Here is a 16,432-nt window from a genome sequence, read left to right on the forward strand (position 1 = left end):
GGTGATTTAAGCCTTTTTTAAATTTAGTAGATAACTCGAAAGATCATTAAAAGCTTGCTCTAAAAAAACGATTACTATTTGCAAATAGTTATTTATTTCACAAAGCGAAAAGTGGCAAATTTGCTCCCGCAGCGACATTTATTGCCGAATCCAAGCTGAGTAAAGAACGCAATTTTTTCCCAAGTGGTATCAATTAAAATGTTTTTTTTTTTTTTTTTTTTAAATTCAAAATTACATATATTTGCATATGATGTTACAGCCCAGGAAGGAAATTATTTTTTGCCGCTTATTTCTGAACTCTATAATGATTGAAGAGCTGTTTAATTCCTAAGCAGTAAAAGAGTTACTTTACAGGCCGAACCTTAAAAGTGACAGTTTACAACCTGTTTTTATGTCGCTAAAGCATCACTTTTTCTATCAACGGATAAAAAATATTGCTGTTGATGCTGCGTATTAAAGAAACACTTTCTTGCATTTATGTGTGTTTTTTGATTTGATGTAAATGTTCGTAAAATTTCATAAAACTCTCATTAGCGATTTTAAAGATAAAACATTTTTTTTAATGAAACTTTGGACACCCCGTATCTCGAAAATTGCTAGTTAACGGACAGTATAGTTTTATCATAAAAATACACTTATTTTCGTTGATTTACCACATATTTCAGTTTGAAAACATAATATAAATATATAAGAGATAAACGACAGATGTAATTTAACCTTTAGAGTAAATAGTCCTGGTCCTTGTGTTCTCGAAATATGTTTCTTATGAAAACAAATTGTTACGTTCGAAAAGAATATTTATATTATCACACCGTGAAGTTATAATACTTCCATGTAACTGTGTGTGGTAAAACGATGATTAATAATGTTGCTTAAAAGTTTCCGACCCTATAGGGTGTTTGTGAGTTATGGTGCTAAAGTCAATTTGATGATGAAAAATAAATCTAGTCTGTTTAACAAAGTTTCTGTCTAGAAATGTGTAATATTTACGTTACAGGGTGTCAATAAAAACAAGGAAAGCAATAAAAACTTCTTCGAAATCGTCTCTCCGATTTTTAATCAAATTGTACAGACACTTTTAGTAGTCAAAATTTAATTTAAAAAAGTTGTGCGTTGCAACATCTCCTCAAGATAAAAACTACTCTTGCAACAACTGGTGATGTTGAAATAAAAAGCTTCTTTTGGACGTTTCTACCATGAGACAGCATTTTGAGGAAAAACTTTAAGTGATTTTGGTATGTAACAAATCAATTGCTGTTAAAACTATACAACCTCCAACCCGAGAAGTTTTCTGCGATGGGAAGTATTGTTGAAGAAGGGTAGTATACGGATCAACCATAGAGGTAAATCATTCAAAGAAAGAAATACAGTTTTTTTAACGATCGAGTGCTCAAAAAGTCTATTTCTAAGGTACAAGACGTTGAAACTCTCTAACATTCTCCATCTCAAAAATTATAGATTTGCGGACATCAGTTTATCAATTAAACAAAATTTTTCTTTCTCGTAATGCATATTTCATTTGAAGACGAGACTTTTGATAAGGCTCTCATGACCTAATTTTGTGGCTGCTTCCGAATTCATGAATATTGGGACTCGTGGTGGACATCATGGCCTGAGGCCATCGCCAAGGTACCCTTAGGAGCGCTGCTGAGAGTGATAGCATGAGGAAGAGGTAGAGACAAGAGGCTGCAGAAGGGGGGGGGATACAACTGAACACCGCCGGCCACCTCGTTTACACGTGTTGTTCCGAAAATAATAACTTCACATTCGTACTCGAGGAAAGTTATTTATTTCAAGTGTGAACATCTATTTACCTGATAAGTAACTCAAAAACAATTGCGAATGGTACCTCTGCACTATATACAGCTAATTTGGTTCGATTTACGATGTTATGGCTTAATGTTCACTCCCCCTTTTAAACAATATTATTTTGAAATTGGGGAAACCACGTCGTTCGGTGGCATTCTGGAACTTCTGTGGGAAGTTCATAATGTCAACATTACCGTTCACCCTCGGCCCGAAATATCAAGGTCCAATAGCCCGAATAATATTAATTCATTACTTATTTAAAAGAATGCGATTCATTGCTTTTGAACTTCTTATGCCAGGAGAGAGTTTGTGACCAGTGTTTCTAATACTGACATGGTCGAGACATGAATGGTGACAAAGTCCGACTGGTGAGAATGACACCACTAGATACGCGGAACCCTGTTCGAACCGTTTTTCGGACTCAACCAGCAACCGCCAAGGTAGGTCTCAATCAACCACGTCTTTCTCATGGATGAAATAAATGAACATTGAGTATTATTAAAAATAATATTATGTCCAATTATCTACCGTTACCAGTGTCGACCGAAGAATAAAAGTGGGTAGAGAGGGAAGCCAAGGATGTAAAGAACGATTTACTGCGGGTGCGATAATAATCAAAAATTTTAATTAAAATTACTAAACCATTCATGTCCCTTATGTTAATTATCAGAAAGCATTCGACATGATCCTCCATAGTTGACTGAAGAAGGTATAAGCCAGACATGCAGGGTGGCCTCTTTGAACCAGTCCACCTGAAATATCTCGAATGGAATTTTTGCGAAAGCCCCGAGACACGTCAGTTTTACTTTTAAGGGGGACATTTTTGGATCATAAATCCGTAGGTGTGGAGTCATCCCCCTAAACGGGGTGACACCCCCTTCAAGAATCTTAAATGGCACGGAGGTCAATTGGCACATCAAATCAGAGTTACTTCAATTCTCTTCACAAGTATGTTTTAAAACAGTTCTACAAAAACCATTTTAAAACATCGGTGAAATACATCGAAGAAATAAAATTTAAATATTGTCTTTAGTTAATCAAGCGTTCACATTTCGACCCATTTACTTCCGTAAAATAATAAAGTCTTTATTCAACCTCTTCCGGAACATTTCTCAGCATTCCGGGAGTTATTTCACCACATGTTATCGCTGTTCGGTGGTGAAAACCGTCTAAAGAGGTAGATGAAGTTTTACAAACGACAATTTTTAAACGGCCCCATAAGAAAAGGTCCAATGGCGTTAAATCAGGCGATTTTGGGGGCCATTCAATGAGACACCTCTTTTACCGATCTAATGTCCGGGAAAATGTTGATCCAAAAAGATACGTACAGGAACTGCGTACAGAATGTAACAAATTGGGATCGTTCGAAATGATTTCACTCATCACCTCAACAAAATTCCATATGCCGATCTGGATCGTCTGCGTTGAGCTCATGAATGAGATGCATCTTATGGGGATGGAAATTATGCTTGCTACTACGTGGAATACCCGATGTTGCTCCTAATTCTCGGGTACTTGAAATCAATTTTCCTAAATGACATGATTCAGTTCTATATGTCCCAACATTGCGATCTGTGCTGCCTTGTTGGTGTCGATGTGTCGCTTTTCGTGTTTTTTGTTAGCAACGGACCCCGTCTCCATGAATGTAGATGTTAAATTCATGGTAGTTAAAATCACGTAGGGATGACCCAGATCCTTACCAGGATGCCTTGCAGTTACTCGGGCTATTTCATCGTTTTTGAAATAGATGGGTACAATTTCAATCCTCCGCGCAGTGGGGTGAACCATGATACTTTCAATCGTCGGATGAATCGACATATTTCGCGCTACAACTCTGATCAGTGTATAATCGGAATAAAATTACCTGGTCAATGCTAACAAAACCCATCACCTTATTTCAAGAATTCGATGACGAACATCATTTTTTTGTAGTATTGGTGAGTATGTTATTATTAAATTTAATCCTTTTTTTCGATTTATTTCATCAAAATTTTAAAATGGTGTTTTTACCGTAATCTAAAGGCGGAGCAAAAACATTTCAGCATACCTGTAAAGAGAACTGAAATACCTTTGATTTGATGTGCCACTTGACCCCCCGTGCCATTTCAGATTTTGAATGGTGACTCTACACCTCCGAATTTATGATCCAAAAATGTCGCCCTTAAATACCAAATTGACGCGTCTCGGGGTTTTCCGAAGAAAAAAACTCCATTAAGATATTTCAGGTGGTCCGTTTCAAATGGACCACCCCATATTTTTACACACGGAACTCCCTCTCGTTAACAGTGAATGAAATGGAGAATCTTAAAGCTAGCGATGATGTCATAGAAACAGAACCAATTAATGTTAACAGAGGGACATTTCAGGGTTATGTCTTAAGTGCACTGTGGTATATCGTTAAATTCTCTCTCTAGAGTTCTAAATCGCGTGCAAGATGGAAATAAAATGAAAGTTGGAACATCGTTACATGCAATAAACCATCTCATGTATATGGATGACATTTAAACTCTAAGGATCTTCTGAGCTATAATAAAAAAAAATTGTTGGAAACTATGTGTAAAATTTGATCAGATATATAGCTATATGAGTTAGAATGAATAAATATAAGACCATGCGTGTATAAAAAGATAAATCATCGCAAGGGATTACCAAAAACACTCCATTAGATCAAACTCTATCCAAAATGTACCACACGTACAACTGGAAAATGGAACAGATATAACGAAAATAGAATGGGATGGTACACAGCTCTATAGAAGGCAGACACACGTATACGGTCGTAAACCAAGACCAAATAGGTGAATCAAGGGCATAGAAATTTTTGCTGATAAGTTGAGCAACTGAACATTGATAGAGAGGATTTTATATTTGGAATACAAAATCAAGTTAAAAGACCTAATAACTATAAAAAATATATTTATACTAAAGGATTCCAATTCCAAGGACGATAAATACATGAAATGCCATTTATTCGTAGAAATTGCAGAACATGTAGCTTCTGGTTGTAAACTTTTCGAGGAAACGGCGCCTACGTTAACAGCAGGAGCAATTCAATAGCAGAAGTGATCCATCGAGTATTGGCACCTCCATTCCGACAATCGATAGTGTTATTTCTATTCACCGGGATCGGTATCGAAGAACAAACAGCATAAGTTGTATTATGATCTACGAGTTGAAAAGACCATCCATCGCATTGCTGGACAGAACGTCGCAGACCTTCCATTCGATTGATGTTGAGGTCCCAGCTGCCCAACATGTTCGCAAGGAAAACGGAGGGAATGAACAAATATCAGGAGTTGACAATGGAAGTGAAGACATTATGGAAACTGAACGTGGTGCGGCTCATCAAATTCTTGAGGTCAGCGACGTGAGGTCATTCGTCAACCAGCTCCTCGGGGAAAAATAGTCTTCCGGTGGATTTGGCTTTTGCCCGTGTCTCTCGCGAAAGAGCAACTGGCTGGAACGTCAGGCTGTGAACGCTGAAAGATGATAATTATATATTTATTTAATCAAAGCTATCTTCATAAAACCAAATTACATTTAAATTAATAAGCATTACAGCAAAAAATATGATAAATGGATTAAATTAAGGGGAGAAAATATTATGCTAATACCGAGTTAATGCCGCATATTTTCTTCTTTTGACGAGTATAAGCTTCACAGTTAATATACAAATTATGCAATTTTTTAGTCGGACAGTTCCTCCTGCGTGCAACTAATTAGATATATCATTAGGTCAAATTTAATAATAGTGTCTGTATAGCTGTATGATGTACAGGTTGTTGTTCAAGTACCTGGCCGAACCTTCAAGGGGCGATTTTTATAGCGATTCTAATACGAAAAGCTTATACGAACGCAGGTCCAGCGATGCTTCGGCTGCAAGATACAGGGTGTCGAATTTTTCTCAAAAAAATCGTTTTTTGCTGAAAACCTGATGGGGCCAGGAGCGGCCTTGGCTGAAATTGTTATCAATGTGCCATTGACATTTTAAAACTTTTATCCTTCATTTCGCATCAAGCGACTAAAAATTTAAGGGACAAAAGAGCTTTATTTTTAGTTGTGCTCAATGCGACAAAAAGATAAAAATTGGAAAGAAGTTCGTCGCCCATAAATAACAACAGTAACCATAAATGACGCTGCGAAATTTCAATGAAATCCGCTAGTGGGTTATTAAGGTTTTTACCAACAATACGATAAAAGAAGTTTTACACTTTATATCTTGAAAATGAAGCATTGTCGGACCTATGTTTATAAAAGCTTTCCGTCTTAGAATCATCCTTTAAAGTTCGGCTACAGACTTAACTAACACCTTGCACAGTCTGTCCCAGGTTTTATGCGGCGTAATTTTAAATATACGGAATTGCTCAAAAGAATCCTTAGCGGTGAGCTTTTCGTCCATTTTCACATTTTCTGATCTGCCTTTGAACCATAATAACGTTCCCGGTAACCCGCCGCGCACGTTCACGTACCGAATTTCAACCGTTTTCGAGATATCAGTTTTTGAAATGTGGCTCAACGCACAGTGGCTCTCGCCCCTAAGGTTCTCGAGGAGAGTCGGACGCACGATCATCGCCAGAAATTTGCCGGAAGTGACGAAAATTCTGGAATTCCCACGTGTCCTTTAAGGTCAAAATGACCACGCGAAAGCCACTCGCCGTAATTGAAATCCTTCGGAAGTTACGACGGCTGACAACTTGACCGGAACATTAAATATCGAAGTCGAAACAATGCATCTTTTTTGAGCCACGCCGTATATTTTAAATTATGCCCAGTCTATGCCTCCATCTTATGACTTTTGTACTTAAACGATTCTTCTTGGACTTCTTATACGAGATTTGCTGTCACATAAAATCTGAGACATGCAGTATAAACACGATAAAAAGTAAAGTTCGAGGCAAAATTAGTATTTAATCTTAAACTTTATTTCTTTTATCTCCCGGTTCACTGAAATAGCATTTCTGTGCAATTGCACTCAAAGTTAAGCAGCATTTACAAGTTGTAAATATAAATAATATTGCTTTGAACATGAAAAGAACAGTTGAAGTGAGATAGCTGTAATAATTTTAGATGGAATGTGCGAGAACTGATTTTTATGTTCCCAATAAGGATTCGTTGCCAGTGTCTACATTCAAAGATTCAGGAGCAAACGCTCTAGTTTTGTTATCGCCACGATGATAAGTTGATGATGTTTGTCTCTTCGAAGGTATGCTGCTGGGTGAGCTGCCGGACGACCTGAACAAGCGGGGATGTTCAAGCAAAATTTCATGTTCAACTCATAATTTTACTAATCACCATTTGACGATATTTTCTTATTATTTAGTCAGCATCTCTTTGGAGTATGTTAAAAAACTTTGAGAAAATTTTTTATCGGCAAGACGCAGCTCAGGCGCAGTCGCCTTTTACCATCCCAAACTTTGAGGCTCGCTCTTGTGCTCTTGCATTTTTCCACACGGTCCAGCCTGATTCCTAGCTGCGCAGCAGTTATGGCCCACGAAGCAACCTGATGAGCAGTAATGAAATCTAGACATATTATATTTACTGCTGCGTAGTTACGATAACCATAGCAATAATTTTAAAAAAATTTTAAAATAGTAACAACACGGCCGTTTTCGAGGTGTTCGAGAGAAACGAGAACGAAATTATTCGTACTTACTAGCGAAGGGCAATAACGTTCTATTTTGTACTCTCCGAGAATATCTATTTTGTCTGTTTACTTAGTGGTTTGCGGCCTGTAAATCGAATATTACAATATTTACCTGTTACTGTAATATTGTTGTAAAATAACATTGTCGGGCCTTTTTGAGCGATCTATCATTTAAGAACTGCACAGCTACTCTTGCTTGAACTACATTTTTCCCTTTCGCACCAACGAACTTGACACGGGTTTACCTTCATACTCGATTTATTGACTAAATTTTTCACACAATTTTTAACAATAAATCGCGTTTGGAAGTAAACTCGTGTCAGGTTTTTTACCGCCATTTACTCCTTACTGTGCCCGGAGGGACTAATTTTAATCTGAAGATCACTTGAAACAGGCCATTGGTCACTTTGTCTGTTGTCAAATGCGTAAAAAAATACGAGAAAATGGTGATTTTTTCGGCGCGCTGCGTACGAAACGATCTCACCAGGTAAGGATCGTGACGTACATAATCCCGTCTCGTATTTCTCTGTTGAGGAGTATTGAGCGCACGTCGTAGAGCGATCGCACGACGCGAAAGTGTTTCCGTAACGTGGTGTGATGTTGACGACGTGAAGGAACGGAAAGGGGAGGGGGTGTATAGATTTTCCCATTTTATACCCAAAATTTTGATTTTTATCAAAAAATCGCCTGTTCGATGTACCGTGGAGGGCTCGATATAGCAAAATTTTCGATGCAAAACCAAAAATGGCGCCTCGCCATGGAAATTTTAAACGATTTTCGGGATTACGCTGCTTTAAAAATACAATGCGATTCTCTCACTATGAAGCGTGCGCAGTAACTCAAGACGCGCGTTAAATCAAGCATCTGCTAGTTTGAGAGGGCCGCCACGAACAGTGTGACAATCGATTGTCGTGGATGCCAAAAAATAGAATTTTTCAAAAAGAAGCACTTCCTGCTCCATTTATTTTAAATAAAAATCTGTGGCTTATCGTAAATCGCTAATTGTGTGTTCGAAAAATTTACGAGGCAATAAATTGTACGCCTAGCTGGAATGCGGAAAGAGCCTGGAAAGATTGCACTAAAGTTTTTACGAGAAAAATCACAGAGCTCATACTTAAATAGTTATTTACGCGTAGAGGGCCGAAAAAAGAAGGTTACACAAACTTTATTCAATCGAAGGCGTAATCGTCCTCCTTTCGGCCCGTTGCGGATACAACTTTTTACGCACAATTGATATTTTTTTAAATTTAGCTGCCTTTAATTAATTAGGTGCAGGTTGAATAATATTATACTTAATTATTTGGTTAAAAGCAATTCAGAAATTAGCAGCCGTTATTATTTCTTGACTGCTTGCTGTCGAGAACGACGGACGTTATTGTAACTTTATGGTCCGTTGCCGCGAGCGACGGGCCGTAAAAATATAACGACGCCCCCTGGTTGTAAAACGTGCGGTTTTAATAATATCACTACTACATCAGAAAATTCAAAACACTACAACAATCCCCTTTATGGGCGCATTATTCAATGTTCATCGACAATTAGAGTGAATGAAAATATACAGTGAAAGTCGAATATATCGGCGGCGAGGGGGGAGAGTAGAGGGGGTCGATGCGTCCGGTCGTCGTTACTTAAGACTTGTTTTTTTATGATTAAAAAACGTGAAGAAAACGCGCAAATTTAAGAAATTTAAAGCTTTAAGATATAAATAATAAAACGTAAATAATTTAGCACGGCTTCTAACTTATTTATATTTACGTATTAATGACAAAAACCCATTATTTATTCAAATATCTGTAATTTTCGTTTGTTTTTTACAGTTTTAAATAAAATGACTCAATTCAGTGTTTTCTCCCATGAAATTGATTTCATGCAGAAGCCCTTTGTCGCTGGAATAAGTGCATAGCGCAACAGTGTTCAGGATGGTAGGACTTGCAGGGCTGAGCGTTGTGAGCCGGTTTTCCGTCACTGCAACTGGCACCTTCACCACTAATTTTTCCATACACATTTCTACGTTTTCGCTGAAGCGTTCACAGTCCAAACCCATAAAGTTAAATTTGCTGAGGAAATCTGCCGCCCTCGCCAGGGGTCCGATGATGGAATTTTTCCATTTCAATGAAAGTAAAATTATTTATTAAACCGCCGCACACAAACGGTAGACGTAATTGTTGTCGTTGGAGCATGCCGGTACCACGAGTTATGCAATCCCTCGTAACGGATGTAAACGTATCACAACATATCATTATAGTCCATGTCCGTATCGCAGAAACTGAGATCTCTTCAAACTTGTAATGTTACGATTTACAGGGACACGACTTCGAGAAACGAATTCAGAAAAATGAGGACCATTCCTCGTGCGCCCTTGCTTTGCCCTATGCTAAATACCAAAGGGAGTTGCAATACGGTCGAGGATGACACAAGATGTAGCTTCCGCGGCACTTCTGCTCCCCTACATCGATGATTCACACTGTACGTTGAAAAGAAGGAATTCGAGGTTTAGTCCAAAATTCAAAATCATCCGCTCTATATATCCGCGCTACCATCAATCTTCTCTACATTACCTACCTTACCATTGACGTCTGCTGAGGTGCGAGTCTGCAGTTCATCTCTCGAGACTTTCCTTGCATTTCAAGAAGGTTCACATTTACATACAGCTTTACTGGCAATTTGAAGAATACTAAAATTAACATTCCCATATCAGCTATAAAACACAATTCTTTAAGTTCAAGTGTTGCAGCTATCACCATGACATGACAAAATTACAGTATAATCAGTGTACCCTGGTGGCTCGCTGGTAAATAACGACCCATATATGTGTCACGCAATTGTTATAGGAGCAACACTCGGGAAAAGGCAAGCAACTGTGTTCCATTCATAGACATTCAGCACACCCATTCTCGTTAATAAAGTATTTTAACGCTTGCAGTGGAAAAAAGTCTTTAAAATGCGCATCCATTGGGTGTTACAGCACTCGTTAGCTCCCCAGAAACTTCGTACGGTCACTTACTGGACTTGTGACGTAAATGATTGTTGCGGAATAAATGGGGGGTCTGACCTCCAAACGATTTCCCGGTAGATTGTTACTTTTATCTTATGGATTAAAATCTCAAAAATGGGAAGGGAGAAGTGAGAAAAAAGGAAAAAAATTTAAACGCCCTGTGTCTTTGTTAATGTTCGTTATTGGAATAAGGTTCTCTTACAAAGGCGTCATATTTTGACTCAATTGATATTGACATACCCTGCGCTTAGGTCTAAAAATGTACGGGGGGGGCCTCACGACGAACGTAATGTACCATACAGTGCTGCTCAGTACAAGCAAGGCATTCCAAAATTACGTGGCGTTTCAGCCTGATATTGGTTTTTTTAATAGACCACCACGTACATATGGCATTATTTGGACAAAACGTTGGTCGTCCAAAGCTGGTCATCATGTACGTTCCGTCGAAGGCCCATCGCCATTCATTCTTCGAGCTTTTGTCACGGATCAAAAATTTCTTACAACAGCGTGAAAACTGCTGGTGATGAACCATATAATGCTAATTACTCCAAATCTAGAGAGGCGTGGCAGGTTTAGAAGATGTTACTGACCTTCAAAGCAATCTTCGATTTGGACGGAAGAATCGCATACAGGGTGATTTAGAACGTTCTTCTGCGTGTGTACGCGAGCAAGGCTCAGCCAAGGTGTCCTTGTGGAAAGCTGAGCCGTTCGGTAAGGGCATTAAAGTATGTCGCATATAACACAAAAATGGAAGGTCGTTGGGTTAATTCATATTCGTCAAACAGCATTTTTGATCATTAAAAAAAAATTTTAATGACATCAAATTATCACTTTCGGCTGATGGGATTTAAAAGACCTGGTCAATCGGTTTGCCCCTCACTTCGTCGTTTATGCCTTCTTGTGTATGTACGATGCAGTACTGTTTCCTAAGCATGTGGAGCAGCACTATTCAAGATGATCAATACGTCCAACCATAATAATCTCTGAAATCATCGTATTAGCAGTAATTTAAAGGTCTAGTCGACTTCCTGTCGAAAAAACTAGACGTTGTATATTTTCCACCCTTCAGATATTTTTTAATTTAAATAAATGAGAGCATTTTAAATCTCCTTGATGATGACTGGTTGAACATTCAGCCATAACAGGCGAAAAAAAAATAATTAACTTGCTGAAAATAATTAAAATGGCTTCATAACCGTAAAACCATATATCCGGCATGCTAGGGCTGTCGATAATGAGGGCTGATTAAATCGTTTACTTGGGTTTAATTAAGGGTTTGTTTCGAAACCTCTCGTAAAATTTGTGCAGTTTGATTGAGTTTCGAGTACCACAACATAGTAATCTGCATGGGTTAATTTAGTGCTAACCTGTACTAACCCAAATGCAGATTTGTATTAAAGCGTCAATGAGCAGTATTAAGTCAAACGGAGTCGGTAGGAAACTCTTAGTCAGGTAAATGTTTTAACCCTTTTAGAAAAATACCAAACCAAAAATCAAAATATAGTTTCGTGAAGTGCCCTGGATGGTTACAATCCCATCGTAGGCCCTACTTTATCTTCCATGTAAGGAAATTAATTCTTCTTTTTGATAATCCTAAGGAATAAATCGCTAGGAGTTAGATCGGAGAAGCGTGCAGGCCAATGGATTTAAAATTCGTATTAGCGCAATGTCGCCACTTTTAGTAAATTTTTGGAGAAATTCTATATTTTTGAGCTCTACGACCTGCTGCGTACTAAACGCTTTAACTTCGAAAAAGCTCAGTGTATCAATTCATGTGACATGGCTTGTGCCTTAAAAGGCAAGTGGTTCCACTGGACAAGAACGACCTGTCATATCGGAGACCACCTTAACGGCGAATTTTAGAAAAAACTATGGAATAAGTAGTAGAAGCCTCACCATATTGAAACCAGTATGAAATAACGTTGGGAATGCTTTTAAGGGATTGAAATTCAACTTAATGGCGAGTAAAAAAGTGTCAAAAAATCAGTGTGTGCGGGCCAGAAGCCCGGTGTTACAAACAGGAACAAATGATTACAAAAATTCATTCACACATAGAACATTCTCATGTGGAATTGAGAGCTTACGTTCCTATGTGATAATAAAAAGCTTAGGTGGGAGTTCGAATATCAGAAGCATGTCTTAGATTAATCCATCGGTTGTTATCTAGTTGTTAAAAGGTTGACGTTAAATGGCAAGTGGATTAATCAACGCTCAACGTTTAAGGTTCAGCGTCTTCGGTGAAGCTTTTTTCAATTATCGCTCACTATAAATAGGCACTACTTAATGTGAATAAGTGCTTTTGGGAATTGAGCATGTGCGGATTATTTGTGGAATTAAGATGTAGTTTTTGATTGAAAGCATTTCGGAATACTTCGTCCGAATTTAGTTCCGTTGCTTCACAACTTAATGCATTTCGGTAGTTTTAAGAATAATCGCCGTTTTCAGTTAGGAGATCTTTCAGATAATCTTTTAATTTAAATATATATTTAAAAAAAAAAAAAAAAAAATTTGCAAATTTCCATTTTGTGATAAATCATTACTTAGTTCATATCCATCTTCCTCTGCTTAACTGCTAAAAATTCTAAAGGTGAAAGTATTTTTCGCAGAAAATGACTCCTGTATACAAAGTAGCCTACAGTAACACGTAACGATAAATCAAAGCGTCTATGTTAATTGAGGATTGTACAGCCGTCCTCACTGGAACCGTACACCGTGCTTCAACTTTAGTTCATAAAGCCCTTCATCTGCCATTTGGTCGTTGATCTAGAGCTGCAGCTCGTTGACTAGACGTTGAAGAGTACGCAGGAAGAAAAAAAAATCGTAATTTCGTGAATATAAAATTAACTGCCCAAGTTGTAGCACATTTAATGGTATTGAACGGGGACTTAAGGAAAATTTTATTGTTTCAGGTCAGTCTTCCCACTATCGGCATAAATCAGTGTTAGAAGGTAAGTTTTGTACGACTTCGACCACCTCTTTACGAAACTACTGATTCAGGGCCTCCACAGTTCTGAAACATGACACCTCGCGGTGTCTTAAATCTTCTTCAAATGCGTTCTTCTCGACCTAAAAATAACTATTTACAAAGTGAAAACTGGTGTTGTAGTGGAGCGTAGATTGAAAGCGTGAGAACTTGTAGGGAAATTGTTCGAAGGTATGGAGATCTTACTTCCAAGCCTTTTCGATGTCAATTGCCGTAATCGAGCTCTGGGAGTCTGTAGAACTCTACTGAACACGGTGTTAGTCGCGAGATGCACATAATTTTTTATAGCTAATTTTGCACTAACAATAGTCTGCAACATAACAATGACAACCTCAACAGACCGGGGAATGGGAAAATCAAAATAACAGGGACTATAAAATGGTTTCTCCAACCCCTTAAATCAACTTTCCTGTCTTGACCGCTAAAAACTTACTTTTAAGGGGGAAAAATTGGACAGTGATTTCGTATTTTCTGTCCTGTGGACAAGGTTTGGAGCTACCAAACATTTCTTAAATATAAAAATTTGCGGAACGCAATAATCCCTTGTTTGTATTTATTTTTCTCTATGCATTGTCAATCTCATTGTGAAAACACCTGTAGTATGTTCCTCTTTTATCAATTTTTCGATTTTTATCTATTATATTTATATTATTATTATTATATTTATATTATATTTCATGGCTCTATCAAGTTTCGAATTTTACTTAAATAATTGGTAATGCGGTTATAAATCTCGGAATTCAACGCAAAGCTGCAGCAAAGACTCCAAATTGTAGTACGTCACATACAGGGGCTCGCAAAAGTCGTGGTATATTTCGAATGTACATTATTGCCTATACCTTTTTACCAGCAAACGCAATTTTAAATTGCACTTTATTTATTTATTCATACACTTCCTACATCAAATACAATAGTATCGCTAATATGATTATAGTCGCGTATAAAAAAAAATTAAATATTTCATCGGCGGACAAAACAGAACCTCGCAAACGTCTCGGTACATGTAACAGAACAAAATTAAACTTCTGGTAGTCTATTTGGCATTAAATAAACAAGTTTTTTTGTTACATCGACGGTTGCCTTAGGCCGCTCCTCCAAATTAACCCGTTTTAAACCGTTTTTGCTTTGAATAGAGTGCTGACGAATTTTAGACTTTAAACCACTTTGTTCAATCGGGTTTAAGTCCGAACTTTAAGGAGGCGTTTTCAACAAATGCGTGGTATTATATAATATATATTCTCCATTGTCGCACATTGCACGCCGTGCCTTTGGGGCTGTTGTCTTGCTGGAAGTGAAAATCCCTAGCAATCCCCAACTTTCGGGTACTTTGTATTAAATTTTCCTTTAGAATGTTAAAGGTAGACCTTTTGATCCATGATTCCATCATCTATTATGTGAAGATTACCCTCTCCAGCTGTCGACGTACAACCCCAAACCATGACATCGCCACCTCCGGTTTCCACTGTTTTAATAGTGTTGCTTGGGTGTAATCCTCTAGTTGGTTTTCGCCACACTTTTATGCACCGATCAGATACAAAAACGTTGAATCGACTTTCGTCAGACCAAATCACTTTATCCCAGAAGTCAGGAGATGAACTTTTATATTCTTGAGCAAATTTCAACCGCTTCAATCTATTCTGCCTGTTAACGTATGGCTTCTTGCGAGGAGCAAAACTTTTAAAACCGCCCCGATGTAACACTCGACGAATTATATCTTCATGCACCATCTCTCCATTTAGTTGGTGCAATTCAGCAGCGATTTTTTGAGCACTTTTCTTGAGATTCTGTTTGATTTCCACAAGTATAAGTCTTTCTTCTCGTTGTGTTAACTTCCGTCAGATGGCCCGTGCGTGCTTTATTTTGAAAACCCTCCTTCGGCCCCATATCGATTGATCATTTTCTGGATTGTAGACTTATTTCTTTTCAATGTGCTTCCAATTTCAGCATGGGATTATCCATCTTTATGCAAATTTATTGCGTTTTTTCGCTCCCTAACACTTAATTCACTTCGTGCCAGTTTTAGTTGAAACTTTTTTTTAACAATACTAAATAAAAAATAATAAAAGGAAACATGCTTTGACTCATACCCAAACTTTTGCGAGCGTTTATTTTGTCCGCTGATAAAATATTTAATTTTTTTTTACACATGGAGATAATTATATCTTCAATTACTTACACTATTCAATGTAGGAGAAGTGTATGAATAAATAAATAAAGTGTAATTAAAAATTGCTTTTATTTACAAAAAGATATAGGCAATAATGCGAGCCAGTGTATATCCAAATTGCTGCCTTGCAGTTTTCGAGATACGTAGAACGACGTAGCTCAGGCAGTGGGTGCGTTAGGACCATAACGTCTTAAGCACGTTTTGGCTCTAGCGCACAGCTCAACGCGCCCCTTATTAAATGTTTTTTATGAACATCTTTGTAGACGGTCATGGGAAAATTCGAGTCCTCACACTGCTTGAGCCAGTTTTCTAAAGGCCCGTCTCAATTCGTCTGCGCATCATCCCTTAGCGGCAGTCGCACCTGCATAATAATTTTACTAATTGCCCTTTGGGATCGTTCCTGGCGGAATGAATTTAAAAGCTTCCTTAAACAAGACTGAAACACCAAGAAAACCACATGTCCAGGGTCTCGTTTCATCTGCGCGATATGGCAACTTTCCGAAGCCACCGAATTAAATTCGGGACTTATTTTGAGATATATATTTTAACCCGGGTATTGTCGGCAGTAAAGTGCGTGTTATATCGCCACAAAATCCACAATATTGAATCCTGTCCCGTGTAGTTTACACAACTAAGATAAGGGATTTTTATAAAAGCTATTAAAAAGGGCGAGAGTCTTATCTGAACGTTACTTTGTATCTGAGAGAACGATCTCATCGTGCCATTTTCCAAGTTGATATGCAATTTTTATGCGATAAGAGTTATGCAGGGTAATGTCGAGGCAGCTACAAAATTATTATCGTTATCTGGAACGAGATGGAGAAGACATTAATA

The 16,432-nt window shown here is 37.8% G+C and overlaps 1 protein-coding gene across 4 annotated transcripts in view; it reads left to right on the top strand.

Moving 5' to 3' along the window:
* The window catches only part of LOC136349583 (protein doublesex-like), an 89,817-nt gene that overhangs the window by 1,548 nt on the left and 71,837 nt on the right, over positions 1–16,432 (top strand). For 2 of the 4 annotated variants that reach the window (XM_066301237.1, XM_066301252.1), the window contains exon 2: positions 13,358–13,396. The exons of the other annotated variants lie outside the window; for them this stretch is intronic. In XM_066301237.1, coding sequence (XP_066157334.1) covers positions 13,358–13,396 — 39 coding nt within the window. The remainder of the gene's footprint in view (positions 1–13,357; positions 13,397–16,432) is intronic. 4 annotated transcript variants of the gene reach the window in all.

The sequence above is a fragment of the Euwallacea fornicatus genome, chromosome 2 (genome assembly GCF_040115645.1).
Source record: "Euwallacea fornicatus isolate EFF26 chromosome 2, ASM4011564v1, whole genome shotgun sequence".
In the NCBI taxonomy this organism is placed as follows: Eukaryota; Metazoa; Arthropoda; class Insecta; order Coleoptera; family Curculionidae; genus Euwallacea; species Euwallacea fornicatus.